This window comes from Hibiscus syriacus, unplaced genomic scaffold (assembly GCF_006381635.1).
Source record: "Hibiscus syriacus cultivar Baekdansim isolate YM2019G1 unplaced genomic scaffold, ASM638163v2 tig00113156_pilon, whole genome shotgun sequence".
Classification (NCBI taxonomy): domain Eukaryota; kingdom Viridiplantae; phylum Streptophyta; class Magnoliopsida; order Malvales; family Malvaceae; genus Hibiscus; species Hibiscus syriacus.
In genome coordinates this window covers 266,159-285,199 of record NW_024063446.1, presented here as the reverse complement: position 1 = coordinate 285,199, position 19,041 = coordinate 266,159, and the positions used below count along the sequence as shown (strand labels likewise).

Here is a 19,041-nt window from a genome sequence, read left to right as displayed (position 1 = left end):
AAGCTGATCAGGTTCAGATGCTATAACTCCGGCTTCAGCTCTCCGCAAAGTTTAAGATATCATTGGTTGAAGTCCATTGAGTTTATCGAGTTTGTTCGCGAAAAGATGATTGATATGTTAGACTGATTTGGCGGCTTAGTGAAATTTTAGTACGAGATTTGAAATTCTGAAATTGCCAGATTCAATTGGGACGGAGGAAGAAAGGTTTCGTGTTTATTGTATGGTGCAAAGAATTATATACCTTTTGAAAATGATGAGTTTAATTTTTATTTGCAATATGCTTTTCCTTCTGTATGTAGAGTGAACAAGTTGCACCTTTGCTTCCACATGGCCTGCCTTGCTAAAACAGCAATATTACAGCTTTCGAATAACAAACATGGAGAGAATGCTAGACAAGTTGAGACAAAAATGGAAGACATGACAAAGAAAAAGAAAAGAAAATATGGGTGATAACGAAACCAAACATCAAATGACATTATCAATATCCAACAATTAATTCGTCTAAAGTCGCATCATTCTCTTAAAGTTGCAGCTTAGACCCAAATCTGAAAGAATCATGGTTTCACACCACCACCAAATCTACGAAAACCACAAAGAATCTTGAATTGAAACGCAAGCCCTCAAAAGCTAAAGCAGAAATCAGCAGCGTGAATGAGGTAGGTTAGAACCAGCGCAACCAGCATAAACGCGTAAGCAATCCCTAGATCGATCGACGTCCCTGTCGCCCCCATTCAAGCATTTCAAAAGAACAGAAAAAGAAATCATTCAATCGAATGGCATTTGATATGGAAAGTCAGATCTAAAGAGCAATAGAGAGAGAGAGAGAAAGAAAGAAAGAAAGAAAGAAAGAAAGAAAGAAAGAAAGAAAGAACCAGAGAACTAACCGTCGCTTGTGGGAGCAGGAGCAGGAGCGGGAGCAGAGGACTGTGCGTCAACGGCAAGGCTGCTATAGCAAAAAGCCAAAAACAAGAGCTGCAAAACCAGCCACAAAAGACTCCTTGGAAACCGCCATTCTTCCTTTCCAGATAAGATCGAACAAAATGCTCTCTATCTCTATCTCTCTCTCTCAGGTGTCTGTCCCTCGAATGTCGAATGTTTCAAAGAGCAACGGCTCGCCAGCCTAGCAGAGAGAGAAAGAGAGGCTGAATTGATCTTTTGAAACGATTGGCGAGAAAGGGTTGAACCTGATATTATATATGAAATTCAAAATTTATATTAAAACAAAAATAGTTTTAAAATACAATACTTCTGTGTTCGTTTCAAAATACTCTATGATTACCGGAAGAATATAATTATTATTAATTATATAGCCTGTCATATTGGTTGGCGCCATCTGCTTATGTTCGGATTCGCCCATGTGTTTGTTCCCTTTCTCTCTCTAATTAATTCCCAATAATTAAAGATCCATTTATTTTACTGAAAACATTTTTTCCTTTTAAGGTAAGAAGTTGTTGAAGATCCAACTCACTTCTCTTTTGTTTTACCCGAGCCGATAGATTACTGTAATTAATAATATTTAAGTTCTTTAGGCAGACTTTAAGTCTCTTTAATTTAATAAGGAGAACCTTCGTACGGTTGCCTTGAGCAGAATCATGCCATGATTGCCTAACCTCTATCATGAAGCTAGGATGAAGGGTCCAAAAATTGAAGAATTTGAATGGCTTAGGCTTATTAACTGAAAGCTCTTCGTAGAGCCAAAGAATAGCCATACAATGGTCGAAATTCCTGGAGCAAGGAGTTCGACAAAAGAATGTTGAAAAGAATTAGCCCAAAATGAGTTAATCCAAGTAAAAGAATTAGCCCTATCAAGTTTCCTTGCGAGATAAAATTACTGCTGCTTGTTACTCCAAGTAAAAGAAGGCCCAAAATAAAGATGATCTTGGAGTTCAAGCTCTTGAGTGATGTATTGGAAATCTTTCATATCAGAAGAAAGATAATGACCTAAGAACTCATGATCCGAGCTTTCATTAGAGTGCAAAATAACATTAAAGTCCCCTCCTAGGACCCAGAGAGATTGATTGATAATTCTATCCACTTCTTGTAACTTCTGCCAAAGTTGTCTTCGGACTGAGCCCTCATTGCTGCCATAAATAGTCGTTATAAACAAAGGAGTTCCAAGAAAAAGAACCTTTAACAGTGATACTCTGGTCAGAGACTTGAATGATAGATAAGTCTATTCCTTTCCTCCAAAGAACCCAAATCCTTCCATTAAGAGCAAAATCATAATTAGAACAGACATTCAAGTTAGAAAATTTTGACTTGAATGACAGAATGCATTGGCAATGTTGTTTTCTATAAAATAATAGATTAGCCAACCTTAAATAGTTCCCTAAGCGCAGACATTAGCAGAACACAAATGGCAGCACAATTGTATTGTACCTTGAACCCATTGATTTGCCAGCCAAAATCAGAGGATGCCCAGTATATTTGGAAACTGCATCTTTAACAACACCTGAGTGGAAATCTACCAATTTTTCTGCCTTGGGTGGAGCCTTTCTTCTTCCCCCAGACATATCTGCAAATACCACAACAATCCCTTACATTCAAAATGATTTGAAAAGAAAACGATTAAGCTGAGAAGTGAACTTGCAAGGGTAATCAAATGTCACTACTTCAACAGCATTCAACGCCTTCTTCAACAACTCTTTCCACCTGCCAAGGTTCAACTCACTTAACCATTTAACAAAACCCCACGATTAACCTTATAAAGGGAGAAAAAAGGACCTGATCATCCAATCAGAAGAGGAAGAAGCACCAGCGCCATGTGCAAAGACTACCACAGTGGATGATTTTTCTTGGGTCGACGTTGATTTTGACGGTGATTCTCCAACCACGGTTTGCCCTTTCCGTCTTCGCTTTGAAGGCGGTGAAGAAGCCATTGCCGGAACGATTTCACTTCCTTTTCGTTTTCCCAAATATAACGAATAATCAATCCTATCAAATATTAAAAAAATGAAGTTCCTTTGGCGCCAAATGCTGCTTTAGTTCCCCGCCATTTCTAAGAACTTCCCAGTTTCGCCAACACGTCATCCAACACCATTTTAGAGCCTTTTGGGCTTTTAATGAGCGTAGTGGACGCCTCTCGATTTTGGGTTTTTGCTGGATTGTACTGTGCAATGGGGAGAGAAAAAAAGGCACAAAATCCAGTATCAAAGGCTGGCCCTTTTGTCCAATTTGCAAGATATGCAAGTGGTTTTAGAGATTAAAAGGCAAAGGAATATCAATGGAGAATTAATCTTAGCGTTGACATTAAGGATAAACAAATCACATTCATGCATGGCTAAAGATAGAAGCCTAAGCACCTATACTTTATTCTTCTTCTTATCTTAATGCCTTGTCAAGGTTCTTAAGGGCCAAATTCCCCATGTGTTTCCTCCATTTTTTTTAATCATTTCAAGCTTAAGATAATCGTAAATAACATAAAATCCAGTCGTCCACGTGTGGTTTTCTGATCATTGACAAATTTTTTTGAATGTCGAATACGAATATTTTAAGAAAAATGAAGACTCGAAATCTACGCGAAGTTTGAAGGTGTGGATTAGTTATGCCAAGTTTGAAGCCTACGCGAAGGAGAATGATGAGGATTTGGATGTGCCAGAAGACAGGGTTCCGGAATATGATTATGAAGCAAAGAAGGGATGCGCTCAGCGTGCGAGTGGTGAGAGTCCGGACCAATCCAATCACATCTACTTTGATGATTTATTAGTAGTAAAATAAATTCTTACCTTCTGTTTTATTATATTTTTCACTAGGAGTCTTTGAAAGAGCAATCAACTACTATAGAACATCGGCACCGGAATTGAAAGAAGATCGTGCTATGCTCCTGGAAGAGTGGCTTAACACGGAAAGCAGTTTTGGGGAGCTTGGCGACGTAAGCGTGGTCCAGTCTAAGTTTCCCAAGGAACTCAAAAAGAGGAAGCGAATAACGAGTGAAGAAGGTGGCGTCTCTGGGTACGTAACTCGCAGTCGCACCATTTACTTTGCTTCCACTAGTATTGGCATGTCTGTATTCTGCTGGAACACTAAGAGATGTTTGTTTGGCTCTGAATGTTGAATCGTTCGGCATTCAGACTGTTTGTTTCTCATATCTGAATGATTTAATGCTGACTGATTCAACAAAACAGTGTTGAATGATTCAACACAGAAGTATATTCTGAATTATTCAGAGTTATTATCAAACAACATGTCACACTCAGAGCTAATTCATACAAAGTCTCTGAATCATTCAGCATTTAAATCATTCAGCGCTTAATCATTCTGAAGTAAACAAACAACCCCTAAGTGTTGAATCATTTGGCTTTTACAGGTACGAAGAATGTATCGATTACGTATTCCCCGAAGAAAACCAGGCGACGAACCTCAAGATTTTAGAAGCCGCTTATAAATGGAAAAACAGAAGCCTTCTTCCGATGACGAGTAGGATGATATGTGTTCTGTAACTTTGTTTTTTTGTTGTTGTAATTCCAAATGTAAATACGAGAATGCCAGTGTAACTGCTTAATGTCTGGATTTTGTTGTGCTGTTTTTGGGGTTTGGAAAACAAGCTTTGGAGGGCTGGAGACGAGAACTTTGTCAAATGAAATGAATTAGCATAGCATCCATAATCCATTGAATGATCTCAATAATAATAATAATAAAGAAAACAATCTTAGAGTAATTTATAGGGTCTTAAAGAGTGCCAAAAATAATACATTGGAAGAGAGTAGGCTTTAAGTTCTATAATTTATTTAAAATATTTAATGTCTCATCTCTTTGTTCATAATAATAACGATGAGAGAACTATTACAAAGTATATAAATGAAGCATTTTAGTATAACATATTGGACAGTTACCGCTTATTTATGTTACCGGCGGCAGTTTCATAATACAAATTAAAGCCCCAAAGTGAAAGGCACACCGGTGGTAGGCAGCCAAGAATTCCCGTCGATAAAATTGCCGACCGTAAACGCTGATGCCTCGGTTGCGTTGGTAAGAACGTGATAACCTTTCCATTTGACTCTATTGGAGGTGAAGGAACCGGGGCCGGTGTTCATGTACTCGGCATAATACAGCGTGTCGAGGGATTGATTCCATTCCATCCAACCGGCGGGGTCAATTAGGGTATCCAGGAAGGTTTTGATGATAACAGTCGTGGAAAATTGTTTCCATGGCCTCCCTAGGAACGTTTTGACAGAGCCTTGCACAGGTTTTAAATCCGAGGCTGCAGTAATTGTTGAGTTCTGTATAGTAATTCCAGAGGTGTCGTTGACGTTGGACCGGCCTTGGGCGGTCACGGTGTTGATTTTACTCGGTGGATTCCGAGCATATATGTTGCAGTTTTGTAGCACAACAGCTGCTTTGCCAAATATGAAATCCACTGTTCCGTAGACGTCACATTCTCTGTAAAATTGTTTATGGGAAAAAACGTAAAGAGTGTCTTGGTACCCTTCAAAGCTGCATCTGTAGAACACCGAGTGATCGGATCCTGAACGGAGAGCCACTGCCTGTCCGTTATTAGGACCGGCGGTGTTTCTGAACGTAATGTCACGACCGATGAACGATTCTCCGTCAACACCTGAAATGCAGATCAAATCTCATCAATGTAATTGCTCTATTAATACTTAGCAAGGTATGAGAAAAAATTATATAGCGATAAGTAAATCATGCAGAATTTTACTCACCAACAGTGGCTGTATTGAACGTACTGATTTTTTCAACTCCAACGCTTTTGTTCCCTGTGATAATAGTTTTCCCCATACCATCGCCCACCATCATAATATTTTTCAGATCACTTCCTATCTCAACGTTCTCACTGTACGTACCAGCCTTCACGTATATCACGTACCTTCCACTCCCGGACTGGCTAGAAGCGGCCGATATCGCCTCATTTATCGTCTTATAAATCCCCGAACCGTCCTGCGCTACTACGATATCAGCTTGAGAAGCCAGCGACGATGAAGACTGCAACAGCTTTGAGTCACCGTGTTTCACCCACGTGGGGAACCCATCTTTGTACGTCGGTTCCTTGTAAGGTGCCTTGTTGAGAGCCATGGTGTTACTGATTAGCTCGGACACGTTATTTGACATCATGGGAGGAAGGTAATCGGAGACACCTAGTTCGATAAACCCATCCCGGCACGTTTCGAGGTTGGTTAAAGCCGCACTAAGCCATGTTTGACGGTCGTGTCTCTGCACATTGGGGCTGAAGTCTACAGCTTTGTTGAGACCAAGTATGGTTAGCTCATAGAGCTTTAAACAATCGGACCATGCAGCCTTTTCGAGCTCATTTCGGCACTTGGGACCCAATGAATGAATGTTGCTTTGGGCATGAATGGCATGGTCTAAGGCCAGTTGCATGGAGATTTTGAGGAAATGAACCTCATCTTTGATCATCATATTTTTGCTCAAATAATACTCGCACGGCACTGGGTTGGGAGTTTTGCCGCACCACCACTTGACATCGTTGGTCCTATACCCTAACACAACAGTTGAAACAAAACAAGAAACAATCAAGAGTGCTATGAAGATTTGAGAATGTGTTAATGCCATGAATGATGTTATTTACAACTCTCTATTTCTACTTCTTGTAGAACAACAATACACTACAACTAATATTTAAAGGTCTATTATATTGATTTGATAAGCTTTTTATCTTCATTAAATGTCAATATATATGCATATATTTAACAGATAGTAACTTTTACACCAATCCGAGTCACTTGATCATATCTTATATTCACGTCACTTTATCTTATTTTTGTATCACAAAATATGAATAGATCATATCACATAATCATGTCACCTTATCTTATTTTCGTATCATCAAATATGAATAAGATTATATTTATATTCATGTCACCTTATCATATCTTTACACCATCAAATTTGACTATATCAAACTCGACTCATTTATCAAGCTCGAATCCCTTTAAAGCCCATTTATGTTACCCATCATGCTAGTATATTAATATGCACATATTTACCCTAGTAGTCCAATACTCGTTTTACAACCCAAATGTCACAAAGCAAATGTTAGCTAGTACAAACATTCAAAAAAGAAACAAATACAAAATAATGAAGCTTGAAAATGATAAAGCCACCTAGTACTCGATGTTTAAGTTCTATAACATGAATAATGTCTAGATTCCGACAGCCTTATATTAATCCAGTTTAACTGAAAAATGTCTGGATTTTAAAATTACACATCAATTACATACAGTAGATGTGAAAGAGTAGGGCTTGCTCCATGGCTTTGCTAAAATTGTACACGGCCAAGGGGAAAAGGGAGCGTTTGAACCTAACCCTGGGACTTGCAGGCTAAAGGTTTTAAAAAGTAACTTAGAAAGCAGCAGAAGGATTCGGCTTCATCTGAGAGAGCGGGTGAAGAATGAAGCGATGGCTTGAACGGCAGCATCTTCGGCTTCCTCTTGGGTGGATCCATTAGTTTGGAGGTGCTTCTTTGAAATCTTGAAGGAGTGGTCGCCACCTTCAATCTCATGCAACCCACTCATTGCCTTCATTTTCTTCTGTACACCTAGTTTTTCCAATGGACATAAACCATCTTTGGTACCCTAAGCTCATGTTCCAAAGCCAAAATAAGTTATAGCATTATAACTTAAAACCACTCTACATAAACCCCATGCTGCATATTTGATAAAGATGATATCATGCTGCCCATATCAACGTACCTAAGGATGAGTATTCGATCGAGTCAAGTTGAGTGAAAAAATTCAAGTTAATCGAGTTTAGAAGTTTCATTTTATCAGTCAAAAGTGTCATTTTATCAGTCAAACTCTTTGAATTTTTTGTACAACAAAAAGATGAAAATATGAAGACAACCACATCATTCATGTAAAGAACCAGGTATTAAGGTGAGAAGAGTACCTGCACAAACATCACAGGAACTTTAAGTCGAAGTAAAGTTTCATCTCTTACTGCTCCGTTCATCCCCTGACAGTTAAGCAAGAATTTATCGTCAATAAAGTCCGATTCAGTTTCCAAGTTGCATCACAAAAGTTAAAATACGACTCCTCAGGGTAAAAGCCATCGGTTCCTGCCCTAGTCCAAAAGGACCCCATCCTCATTCATAAAGACAACCCCCATTGTTCATACTGTAAAGTTGTACATTCTAATTGAGTACTGTGTTCATGAGTTGTGAAAGACCCCTTTATAAAGATCAACAGAATAAACCGAAACAGCTTGTCGGATTAACCTTGGGAAACCTACAACAGAAGACGGAATCGATCCGATATAAACAGATAAAACCATTGCATGTCTTCATGAGATACACTAAAACAAACCATGGATATCATGTATGCAAATTTCAAAACCAGAGCAGCACCACAGTGTGAGAAAATGACGAACCTTAAGTGGGTATCCTAGGCAAACAATTAATGATGCATCAATGTCTTCCTGGGCAGCCACCATGCAGCTCACTCTACAAAGAAACATGGCCTTAAAATAGGACATACAAGCAAGCAATCTTAAAGAAAAATGTGAATATCAACACCAGGATTAGTCATTAGTGTCCCTTAAATCCATATGACAGAATGCATTGGCAATGTTCTTTTCTATAAAATTAATAGATTAGCCAACCTTAAATAGTTCACCAAGCGCAGACATTAGCCGAATACAAATGGCAGCACAGTTGTATTGTACCTTGAACCCATTGATTTGCCAGCCAAAATCAGAGGATGCCCAGTATATTTGGAAACTGCATCTTTAACAACACCTGAGTGGAAATCTACCAATTTTTCTGCCTTGGGTGGAACCTTTCTTCTTCCCCCAGACATATCTGCAAATACCACAACAATCCCTTACATTCAAAATGATTTGAAAAGAAAAGGATTAAGCCGAGAAGAGAACTTACAAGGGTAATCAAATGTCACTACTTCAACAGCATTCAACGCCTTCTTCAACAACTCTTTCCACCTGCAAAGGTTCAACTCACTTAACCATTTAACAAAACCCCACGATTAACCTTATAAAGGGAGAAAAAAGGACCTGATCATCCAATCAGAAGAGGAAGGAGCACCAGCGCCATGTGCAAAGACTACCACAGGGGATGATTTTTCTTGGGTCGACGTTGATTTTGACGGTGATTCTCCAACCACGGTTTGCCCTTTCCGTCTTCGCTTTGAAGGCGGTGAAGAAGCCATTGCCGGAACGATTTCACTTCCTTTTCGTTTTCCCAAATTGAACGAATAATCAATCCTATCAAATATTAAAAAAAATGAAGTTCCTTTGGCGCCAAATGCTGCTTTAGTTCCCCGCCATTTCTAAGAACTTCCCAGCTTCGCCAACACATCCAACACCATTTTCGAGCCTTTTGGGCTTTTATTGCGCGTAGTGGACGCCTCTCGATTTTGGGTTTTTGCTGGATTATACTGTGCAATGGGGAGAAACGAAATCGTCTCGATGTGTGTAATCGCATAGACAGATTATCCTTCGAAATTAATATGGTCACACCGAATATTGTACACTCGGAACTGGAGTAGATTGCTTATGGTACTGCTCCTTACTAGAAAAAATCAGAAGCTTAGAAAGCTTTGAGAGTATTGAAATACGTTTTTTTTGGTGAACTGGTGAATTGAGAAGCTAGAATAGCCTAAGCAGGGGCAAAATGGTCCATCATAAATCAGATATAATTCTGATTTAATTTCTTCATTGAAATTCTGTCTGAAATCGTTGCAACCTCAGAGATGAATCTAGCCTTAAATCAGTCTAGGTTCATGTAGTAACTCTCAGCCTTTTATAACTCCTGGTAATTAACTTTGTAACTCTTATAATTACTGAGTAACTGACACAATAAATAGCTTTGAACACACCTGAAAAAACATCCAAATTCATCCAAAAAAAGCATCCATATTCATCCAACGTTTCATTGTTTGAATTTTAATTTCCGAAACTGACATGTTTAATTTTCATATATTAAAGCGTAAATTTGATATTTGTTATTTCAGAGAAAAATTCCTTACGAAATTTCTCTAAAAATATAGCAACCGCACGGACGTGTCGAAGACACGTATTGTCATGAGCCACGAGCACGAGCACCATAATGGAAAGTGGCGGGTTTTGAAATAATTAAGAGCTTATACAATGTTCAGCAATAATTGGTTGTAGAACTTACTTCATCATTGTTAGAAACTCAGTTGGCGTCACAATATCCTTTCAGTACTGCAGGATAGCTAACAAACTCAAGTTTTCAGTCTATTATACCCTTAAGGTACTTAAGTAAACGTTTGAGAGCAAACCAATGCTCACCACTTGGGTTATTGGTATACCTACTAAGTCTTCTCACATCGTAGGCAATATCAGGTCGAGTATAGTTCATTAAGAACATTAGGCTCCCGATCACTTTAGCATATTCGGTTTGAGAAACGCTACTTCCTTTATTTTTAAAGAGATGTATGCTAGGGTCATAAGGAGTTCAAACAGAGACAACGTAAAAACTGTCAAATTTCTTTTAACACCTTTTCAATATAGTGTAATTGATTTAAAGAAAATTCATTTTCAGTTCTGGTGACTGTGACTCCTAAGATGACGTCAACTTCTCCCAAATCGGTCATCTCAAATTTAGTAGACAAGAAATCTTTTGTTTTGTTAATGGACTCAATGCTAGTATTGAAAATCAACATGTCATAAACATACAAACTTATGATGACACAATAAGCACCAAACATCCTCTAATACACGCATGCATTCGAACCATTCACAAAAAAAATCAAAACTAAGGATAGTTATGTGATAATTCTCATACCATTATTTAGGAGATTGTTTGAGGTCGTAAAGCGACTTTTTAAGTCTACATACTTTGCCTTCCATGCCATGTGCCTCGAAACCAAGAGGTTGCTCCATAAATATCTCCTCATCTAAGTCTTCGTTCAAGAATGCAGTCTTTACATCCATTTGATATACTTGCAACTTGTGAATGGAAGCTAAAACAAATAATGCTCGAATCGTTGAAATTTTCGTTACGGGAGAGTAGATATCGAAGAAGTGTATACCGAACTTTTGAGTAAACCTTTTGACGACTAGCCTTACCTTGTACTGTTGAATAAAACCATTTGGCCTCAGCTTCTTCCGAAAGACTCATATGTTGCTGATAGTTCTAAATCCCATAGGCAAGTCAACCAATTCCCAAGTATGATTAAACATTATCGATTCTAGTTCATCATTGATAGCGCTTTTCCAGAAACTAACATCGATAGATCATATAACTTCCTCATAAGTCTTAAGATCCTCATCTAATAGAAATATTTGAGCTATAGGATCAAAAAGAGAGTCTAAATCATTTATCTCAGAAATAAAAGGAAATTATGAAATCTGGTTTAAAAGAGGTTTCGGTTCTTTGTCTTTTACTTATTCTAGGTTCGAATTCAATTTCTTGAGTAGACCTAGATGGTACACTAGAAGAAGTGGATGAAAAGTTTTCTATTTGCGTTTCTTCATTCAATTTAGATTTCTTTAAAGGAAAAGAATCTTCGAAGAAAATGACATCTCTCGACTCACAAATAGAATAGTCTTGTAGAAGCATGAATTTTTACGCGACGTTGTTTGTAGTATACCCTATGAACACTGTATCAACGATTTTAGGTTCGATGGTGGACTTCTTAAAATCTAGTAATCCTACTTTAGCCAGACACCCCCACACTTTCAAGTATTGTAGGTTTGCAGCGTATCCTATCCACAACTCGTATGGAGTAGAATCTAATTTCTTATAAGGTACTCGGTTTAAAATATGATTTACCGATAGAATGGCTTCCCTTACATGTTTACAGATAACCCGAAACTTATCAACAATGAGTTCATCATCTCTTTTAAAGTTCTATTTTTTCCTTTCGGCTATACCATTTTGTTGAGAAAAATAAGAGGCTGAAGTTTCATGAATTATGTCATTATTCTCACACACCCTTTTTAATCAATTTGATTTGTATTCACCACCTCTATCAGATTTAAGTCATTTGATTCTCCTATCTAACTGATTCTAAACTTCCTCCTTATAAATAAGGAATAAGATTTCAGGCTCGCCTTTAGTTCTAAGGAGATAAACCTTTGTGTATCTCGAGTAATCATCTACAAAGGTCATGTAGTAATATTTTCCTCTTTAGAACGGAAAGTGTACCGTTTAGTAACACCGTTTTTTTGGATCGAACCACGGCTGTTCTCTCCTATAACACGGACGGACGCATTGAAAACCTCCTCTAGAGACAGCGTCGGCCCATGAACTTCACAAGAATCACCTGCTCTACGATCATCGTGGTATTGAGGATTGAATTTCGGCCTTGGCCTGAACCGGTCTCCATGTTCTCTATTGGGGTCTGCAAAACTAGACCTAGCGAGGATTCTCTGTGTGGCGCAAGATGAACAATACGCGACTCCGATGAGGCAGAGTTGATGGCAATCATACATGCTTTTGTTATTTTTTTCTTCAATCCAAGGGGTTGAAAGATTGGATAGCGTTGTTTCATGCTGCTGGTATCGAACATTTGAGTGGGAATGGTGGTGGTAAATGGTAATTACTTGGTTTGACGTTTTATGAGGCTCCCGAGAAATGGAATCCATGGAAATCCTCGCCCATCCTGGTTTTTTGTTCTCTTGAGGTTAACACCAATTCCGGGGTTGTAAAGAACTATGTTATCCGGCCCAAACGTTTTTCACTCCGCCGGAGGTTTCACTTCCCACCGTGATTACGGCAAACGGGGATGACCCTGTTAATCGACGGACAGTGCTGGGGCGTATGTTTTTGTTGTTACCTCAGAGATTAAATCTTGTTTTCTTTACGTGTAATGTATTAACGGAATGGTTGGCCTCCACAACTTTAATATTATACAAAAAGGGCTAATGGACATTATAAAAAAATCTAATAATCTATATCCAATCAAATTAAATCAAAGCCTATAAAATAATCATTAAATTTGTACAAAATAATCTGACATTATAAAAAAATTAATAATTATTCTATAATACCTCAATAAATTTATTGATATTTTATAACCATTTAAAATATTTAATAATTATTTTATAATTTTTACGAAATTAATAATCAAAACAATCATTTAAACATAAACATAGTTCAATGACCTTTGATATACTTCACCCCTACTTTTTCCAAGAACTCTGGATGTTGAGCCCATAATTATGTAGACTCCCCTTATAGTCAAAATGAAATCGAATCAAACTCTTAACTAAAACCTGCCTTTTTATATAACATGCAAAACTAAAGATATGAACATAAAGGTATCCATCCTGCTTACATATTTACAAACAAATACCGATTCACCACCCCCATTAGACAAACACCACAGAGAAGTTTTCGATCCGTTTTTCTTCATTTACTAAACCCGTAGGCTGCGGATGAGTTTAATTGTCAGCTACTATCAACACAAGACACCTAAAGATCATTGTTCTAATCAAAACAAGAAGCATAAAAATGTAAGGAAATAGTTGTTCACTCTGCTAGCAGGAATGCCCAAATTGTCTATTCAGCTTCTGATAACAAGAGTATCTCACTTATCACCCCCACAACGACTAACTTGGTGGTGTCGGTACAGGCCTGGATTTTTCACATTCTTTCGATTGGCTCGGTCCGATCCTCAACAGCCAAGCGCTCTGACACATCGGCCAGTGACTTGAGGTTGCACTTGATCAGTGCCTCGACGAAGTAGCATGTTTCATCCTTGGTGTTCCCTTCTGGTACATCCACTACAAAGGACTCGATCACCAATGATCCTGGTCTGCCATCAATGACCTCGGGATGCACTGTAACAATGGATGAGTAGTTCTGCCAATTTGCACATAAGGACAATTTAGCAGTTTCATATCATGATAAAAGTTAAGGACATTATAAAGTTCAAAATTTGACCCCGAGAAGAGAGAGGTCAATGTAGAACTGGTACAATAGCTTTCAGGTAAATTCAATTATTGAAAATAAAAGGAGGCAGTATAAAATATCTCAGAACTAATAACTAAAACATCTTTTGACGAATATGTTAAACATCATTATTGCTTACTCATGTGCATAAACTAAAAATGTTATATTATACCAGATTCATTACATGCAATAAGAGCCAGGAAACCATTGGCTGTCGCAATAAGATGGGTCCAGGTCAAATGTTCCCTTAGCACAAAAACCATAAATTATTTGATTAAGGCCACATAAGGTATAAAATCCCCCCCAGGCAGAGTGCAGGCAAGAAGCTCATTCATGCCACTAGTCAAATTCAGCAGAAATAGATTTCACAAGTCAATATGAATGATATATATATATATCTCCTTGTTTCAGAACTCCAATTTCAAGTGTCATAAACATTAAAAGGATCAAATAAGAATTAATAGATTAAACAATGATTTTGGCAATTTGTACTCAATTTAGTATGACAGGCAACAGAAGTTAGCATATTCAGTTCTACATCTTACAGGTTACCATATCCAAAACCTTGTTACATTTTCAGGTAATTTATATATCACACAACAAACAGAGGAATATCATATAATAAGAGACAAGATAAGTTAATTCAAGATTAATATTTATATTTCAGACAAGATCGTATGTTGAAAAACTAAAAATCTATAGGAATTCAAAGAGTAGTTGTTTTAAGTTAAGTGTGTGGTGTTTAAATTCAACCAAATGGAAAACTCATACCTTCAACCTATGGTCTCCTCCGAAAATCTTCATGCTCAAAATATGCTCATCTTCATCTAGATACTCTAACCTTTCTTTGCTAGTTGTGGCCGGCAAACCTGACTTAACATTGACTTCTCTAACACTTCCAATCTGAAGGTCACCCTGCAGAACACACCTGCTAACAAATGGCTTATATTTCTGCGGTTGATCGAATCTCCTCACCAAAGACCAAACCTGATTGATCAAAAACCAATAATCATTCATTAGTGAAGAAAATAATGTCAAGTTTGCCTTCGATCAAAGCAACTAAAACTTGAAACTTAATCTCAAAGTAACTTTATTTGTAACTACATGAAAATCAGATTGGCTAAGTTAATTTGTAGCTATATTAATTGGTATCAAATTAAACTAGTTCAACCTGAAGTTCATCACAATCTGAAGATGAAACATATGAACCTCGAGTTATCATTTCCATAAATCCATATTTAGAGAAATGAAAATTTAACAGAAGTCTTAAGTTCTGTATCCATTCAAACAAAGCAAATACTTAACAATTCATTATACACGAAAACAACAATCTTAGAGAGTGAATTATACTAATCAATCCCCAATCAGAAGTCATCAAGTATTTTACATTCTCTCTCTTAAAATCATTAGCTATAAAATAGCTGAAGTTCGCGTTCAAAGAGTAAACACAAATCGTTTGTAACTTCAATTGATTCACAAAATGTTTACATCATCATATAACAGTTCAAACGAGAATACGAGATACATAATAATCTGTCTGAAAATTTTTAGTGATAACTTCATAATTCTAATAAGTTCCAACTTTAATTTCAATCTCCTACGAATTCTCCCAGCATGAAATGAAAAATAAACGAAAATTAACTGACTAAGCAAGAAAAGGCTCTAACCTCACAGATCTATGTACGGATCTAACACGAAATAAGAATTCAATTGATTCTATTAAAATAAATAACTACTGAAATCGAGAAAAAGAAAAAGAAAACATACGAGATGAACCGGAGCTTTGATGTGTTTAACCAGGGAAGAGCTGCACTGATTTTCTTTAACGTCGTGTTTATGGTGCTTCTTGATGAACTCTTCTCCTACCTTACTAAACTTGTTCCCGTTCATGGCGATATAATCATTGGTCACCATCGAGGTAACTTCAGCAGAGACCCTAGCCCGGGGAAGTGCGGTGGAGAAAAAAGTAACCGACGGCGGGAAAGAGGGGGGCGAATTAGCGGGTTCGGGTACCGTTAAAGGGGAATCACGGAAAGGTCCGAAATGAAACGACACCGTACACGCTCAACAGTTAAACGTTTCCTTCCAAAAGGAATTTGGACGGACGTGGTTAAAGTCTAAATCATCTAACGGCTGCGTATTTATAGCTTTGTGCTGGGTCTTTGAATTGTTGGGCAGCCCAAAGTTTTCTTCCAAATGATCTACTTTCTAAGATTCTAAATTCTACTCGATTATTTAAAAAAATCAATTTGAATTTAATCAGATTTTAATTTCAAATTTTAATTTGACTCAAAATTTAAATGTTTAAAATATGATTAATATTTATTTAAATTCAAACTTTAAATATAAATTTTAATAAAAATATTTATTAAAATAAAAGAATATTGACTAGTTTATGATTTGTTCGAGTAAAATATTAAAATATTTATATTTGATTATAAATAGCTTGAAACCTAAATTCATTAAGTGGCCACAATGATCAAGAGGAGTAATATTATCCTTAGAGATCATGAATTTAAATAGTTACAGGTGTACATTATCAATGATTAAGAAATATTATAAATAAATATTTTTATGCCATACTATTAAAAAAATTAAAACCATATCGATCCCATTCTTAACACATGTTAAGAGTGTGACATGTGTGCTAAAAATACTATAATCATGTGTAATTTATACTCAATTATTTGATAAATTAATACTATATTATGTTCTGACCTAATTTTTTAATTTATAGTATTAAAATTACAGTCCCTAATTTTATTTGAAAATTTTAATATCTTATTTCTTTATATCAATACGTTGATATATTATCATTAATAGGAAAATATTAAAAAAATACACTTTCTAATCAAAACAGCTATAAGCTGAAAAAAAAATCACTACGGAAAAATTGGATGAGAGCGTTGTAATCCTAATTAGCAAGAAAATCCCATAAGTCGGCATCAAAAGACAGCATTCTGGCAAGCAAATCGTCGTTAAATCGTGGTTAATCTACCGTCATCGTCATCGAGTGACCATTCGAAACAGAGGCCGGTGAATTTCCGGCTCCCCAAAACCCATCATCAGACACGGTCGACCACGCCGGCTCCTTGCTTAAAACGTCGCTAAAAACCTTAGTCGACAACGAAGGTGAACGATCGTTGAAATCGACCTTCTTGCCTTTCTTCTTGTCTCTCTCTGATTTCGTCTTTTGACAAATGGCTTCAATCTTGGCATCAACCAAGCTCTTGAGAGCATGCAACTGAGCACAATCTACGAACCCAAATTTACTCGGGTCCTTCAGATTCGGGAAATTCAACCTTGCGTACTCCCCTCTAAGCTTATGAGCTGCCCGATCATATGCCAAAGCCGCGGTTTCGGGTGTTTCGTAAGTGCCTAACCAGACTAGCTTTCTGTTCTGTGGGAGTCTGATTTCGGCCACCCATTTGTCCCACTGTCTCTGTCGTACGCCCCTGTAAAGCTTCTTCGTCACAGGGGTCGGATATTTGCTCGTCGATACGTGGTTTTGGTGGCTGAATTTTCTAAGGAGATCTCTTTGGTGGTGATAGACTGAAGAGCCTAATGGCTCGTGAGCGGAGCTTGTGGCGGCGGCTGTAGACGACGAGGGCGAGAAACGAGAGAAGATTGAATCCATGGTGTTTGAGCCTCCTGATAATATGAGCTGTGATAGGGAAGAGCCGATATCTGCGCCATTTTTGAACCCACAAATATGATTGGTTTCTTCCATAATGCCTTCACCAAAACTGACATTATTTTTGAAAATTAATTTTAAGAGTAAATTACATGTTAAGTATTTAAACTATTAGTTTTAGTTCGTTTTAGTGCCTAAACTTTTAATTTTTTCAAAATCATACCTAATGTTTAGTTTTATTTCATTTTAGTATTCGTCGATAAAAACTTAACATAGGGGCTTGCCGGTCGTCGCATCTATAACTGCCGACTGTCGCATCTGTCAGTTAATAAAGCCTCAATTTCTCTAAATCAACGATTGACTCTTCGACTTTTTAACCTCTAATCTCCATTGTCAACTATCTGATGGGTCTATTGACCTAAACTTCATCATCTGGTTTTGAAAGAAGCAAGGATTATTCATGAGTTAGTTCGGGATAAGATACTAGGACCATGAGAATGTCCTCTGGCTATGATATTGGTGTTTCTTGTGCTTGTAAATATGAAATGTACTCTGGCAGTATAATCCATGACTGTAGCTGCTTAGAGCTTATAATGCTCCCACTAATTTAGTTAGCTTCACTGTCCTTTGTAGGGGGTTCGATTTGTACATATTCATTAGGCGATTATCTTGCCCATTATTCAAGAATCCTCAAGTCATAATCTTATTTCATTCTCCCCTTTATTTATTAGAAGGGTGACATTTCTTGGCATTAGTAATGGATCCAGTTACAATATATGAAACTCTAGTTTTATATTAATTTATGATCATTAGATAAATAAATGTTAATGATTTAGTTTAAAAATAAAGAGTTTTTTACGTACAAAAAAAGCGTGGATAATTTGATACATATTGGTTGTATATATTAATATATAATTTGATACATACTGGTATACCCATGTCGGAAGGGAGTCGGAGAAAGGAGACGCCGCACCGCAAAAAGATGCTGTTCCAGCCCATGATCCTTGACGCTACATTGCTCAATCTTCCTGCCATCTTTCTTCTTCCCTTTGGTAAAATTGGTATTCAGCTATGGAGTCTTGATATTACCCAAAACTATGGGCGATTGCCCAATGTGGATCCACACATGGGTAAAATTGACGTAAAAAATTTGACTCATTAGGTTATTTCAAAAATTATTTTGAGGTATAAGTTACGTGCGATAAGTTTTAATAAAATATATATATTTTTAGAATATCACCCAGACATAATAAATTTTAATTAAAAAATATATTTTATAGGAATTCTTCACGTCAACGTGTTAAGTTTGAATAAAAAATATTATTTAGACAAACTCGTCATGTGTACGTGATGAGTTTACACTGTACTGTAGTATTTGTCGTAGATTTCAAAGTTGATTTAATGGGCTAGTTTTATCTCCTGCTTAACTTATTGGGTCAATTTTACCTACACAAGTGCAAGGCATAAACAAAATGGAATGGGACCTAAGCCCATCATGATTAACCCTTTTATTGGTAAATGAACTTTCACTTGTATGTGTGTGTGCCCAACATTC

The 19,041-nt window shown here is 37.1% G+C and overlaps 5 protein-coding genes and 1 pseudogene across 6 annotated transcripts; 1 reads left to right on the top strand and 5 right to left on the bottom strand.

Moving 5' to 3' along the window:
- Nucleotides 1–253: 253 nt before the first annotated feature.
- Nucleotides 254–1,153, bottom strand: LOC120186035 (annotated as a pseudogene).
- Nucleotides 1,154–3,489: 2,336 nt separating this feature from the next.
- On the top strand, nucleotides 3,490–4,462 carry LOC120186034 (crooked neck-like protein 1). The gene is made up of 3 exons (XM_039190095.1): nucleotides 3,490–3,658; nucleotides 3,753–3,951; nucleotides 4,307–4,462. Exons 2-3 carry the CDS (start codon nucleotides 3,818–3,820, stop codon nucleotides 4,437–4,439), a joined length of 267 nt encoding a protein of 88 aa, XP_039046026.1. The 5' UTR covers nucleotides 3,490–3,658; nucleotides 3,753–3,817; the 3' UTR covers nucleotides 4,440–4,462.
- Nucleotides 4,463–4,860: 398 nt separating this feature from the next.
- LOC120186032 (pectinesterase 2-like) lies at nucleotides 4,861–6,528 on the bottom strand. The gene is made up of 2 exons (XM_039190093.1): nucleotides 5,661–6,528; nucleotides 4,861–5,554 (listed from the first exon to the last, which is right to left on the bottom strand). Exons 1-2 carry the CDS (start codon nucleotides 6,526–6,528, stop codon nucleotides 4,872–4,874), a joined length of 1,551 nt encoding a protein of 516 aa, XP_039046024.1. The 3' UTR covers nucleotides 4,861–4,871.
- Nucleotides 6,529–7,131: 603 nt separating this feature from the next.
- On the bottom strand, nucleotides 7,132–9,229 carry LOC120186006 (KAT8 regulatory NSL complex subunit 3-like). Of its 2 annotated transcripts, none has more exons than XM_039190073.1 (6): nucleotides 8,983–9,229; nucleotides 8,849–8,910; nucleotides 8,638–8,773; nucleotides 8,344–8,410; nucleotides 7,864–7,929; nucleotides 7,132–7,550 (listed from the first exon to the last, which is right to left on the bottom strand). In XM_039190073.1, exons 1-6 carry the CDS (start codon nucleotides 9,135–9,137, stop codon nucleotides 7,344–7,346), a joined length of 693 nt encoding a protein of 230 aa, XP_039046004.1. In that variant the 5' UTR covers nucleotides 9,138–9,229; the 3' UTR covers nucleotides 7,132–7,343. The 2 variants fall into 2 exon arrangements, with proteins under 2 accessions (XP_039046004.1, XP_039046003.1); XM_039190072.1 differs by having other exon boundaries at nucleotides 7,144–7,550; nucleotides 8,344–8,416; nucleotides 8,983–9,209.
- A 3,962-nt stretch (nucleotides 9,230–13,191) lies between these two features.
- On the bottom strand, nucleotides 13,192–15,889 carry LOC120186001 (abscisic acid receptor PYL8-like). The gene is made up of 4 exons (XM_039190067.1): nucleotides 15,620–15,889; nucleotides 14,624–14,839; nucleotides 13,499–13,762; nucleotides 13,192–13,467 (listed from the first exon to the last, which is right to left on the bottom strand). Exons 1-3 carry the CDS (start codon nucleotides 15,764–15,766, stop codon nucleotides 13,544–13,546), a joined length of 582 nt encoding a protein of 193 aa, XP_039045998.1. The 5' UTR covers nucleotides 15,767–15,889; the 3' UTR covers nucleotides 13,192–13,467; nucleotides 13,499–13,543.
- Nucleotides 15,890–16,841: 952 nt separating this feature from the next.
- On the bottom strand, nucleotides 16,842–17,582 carry LOC120185938 (ethylene-responsive transcription factor ERF061-like). The gene has a single exon (XM_039190016.1). It carries the CDS (start codon nucleotides 17,580–17,582, stop codon nucleotides 16,842–16,844), a length of 741 nt encoding a protein of 246 aa, XP_039045947.1.
- Nucleotides 17,583–19,041: the final 1,459 nt, after the last annotated feature.

Excerpts from the sequence above, each read along its gene's own strand:
- LOC120186034 (XM_039190095.1), top strand. The coding sequence starts at position 3,818 with ATGCTCCTGGAAGAGTGGCTTAACACGGAAAGCAGTTTTGGGGAGCTT. Across the intron at positions 3,952-4,306 it reads GAAGAAGGTGGCGTCTCTGG|GTACGAAGAATGTATCGATT; the intron begins GTACGTAACTCG and ends TGGCTTTTACAG.
- LOC120186032 (XM_039190093.1), bottom strand. The coding sequence starts at position 6,528 with ATGGCATTAACACATTCTCAAATCTTCATAGCACTCTTGATTGTTTCT. Across the intron at positions 5,555-5,660 it reads GTTCAATACAGCCACTGTTG|GTGTTGACGGAGAATCGTTC; the intron begins GTGAGTAAAATT and ends TCTGCATTTCAG.
- LOC120186006 (XM_039190072.1), bottom strand. The coding sequence starts at position 9,137 with ATGGCTTCTTCACCGCCTTCAAAGCGAAGACGGAAAGGGCAAACCGTG. Across the intron at positions 7,930-8,343 it reads GCCTAGGATACCCACTTAAG|GGGATGAACGGAGCAGTAAG; the intron begins GTTCGTCATTTT and ends CTTAACTGTCAG. Across the intron at positions 7,551-7,863 it reads TTCCTGTGATGTTTGTGCAG|GGTACCAAAGATGGTTTATG; the intron begins GTACTCTTCTCA and ends ACATGAGCTTAG.
- LOC120186001 (XM_039190067.1), bottom strand. The coding sequence starts at position 15,766 with ATGGTGACCAATGATTATATCGCCATGAACGGGAACAAGTTTAGTAAG. Across the intron at positions 14,840-15,619 it reads TCAAAGCTCCGGTTCATCTC|GTTTGGTCTTTGGTGAGGAG; the intron begins GTATGTTTTCTT and ends TTGATCAATCAG. Across the intron at positions 13,763-14,623 it reads GAGGAGACCATAGGTTGAAG|AACTACTCATCCATTGTTAC; the intron begins GTATGAGTTTTC and ends GCAAATTGGCAG.
- LOC120185938 (XM_039190016.1), bottom strand. The coding sequence starts at position 17,582 with ATGGAAGAAACCAATCATATTTGTGGGTTCAAAAATGGCGCAGATATC.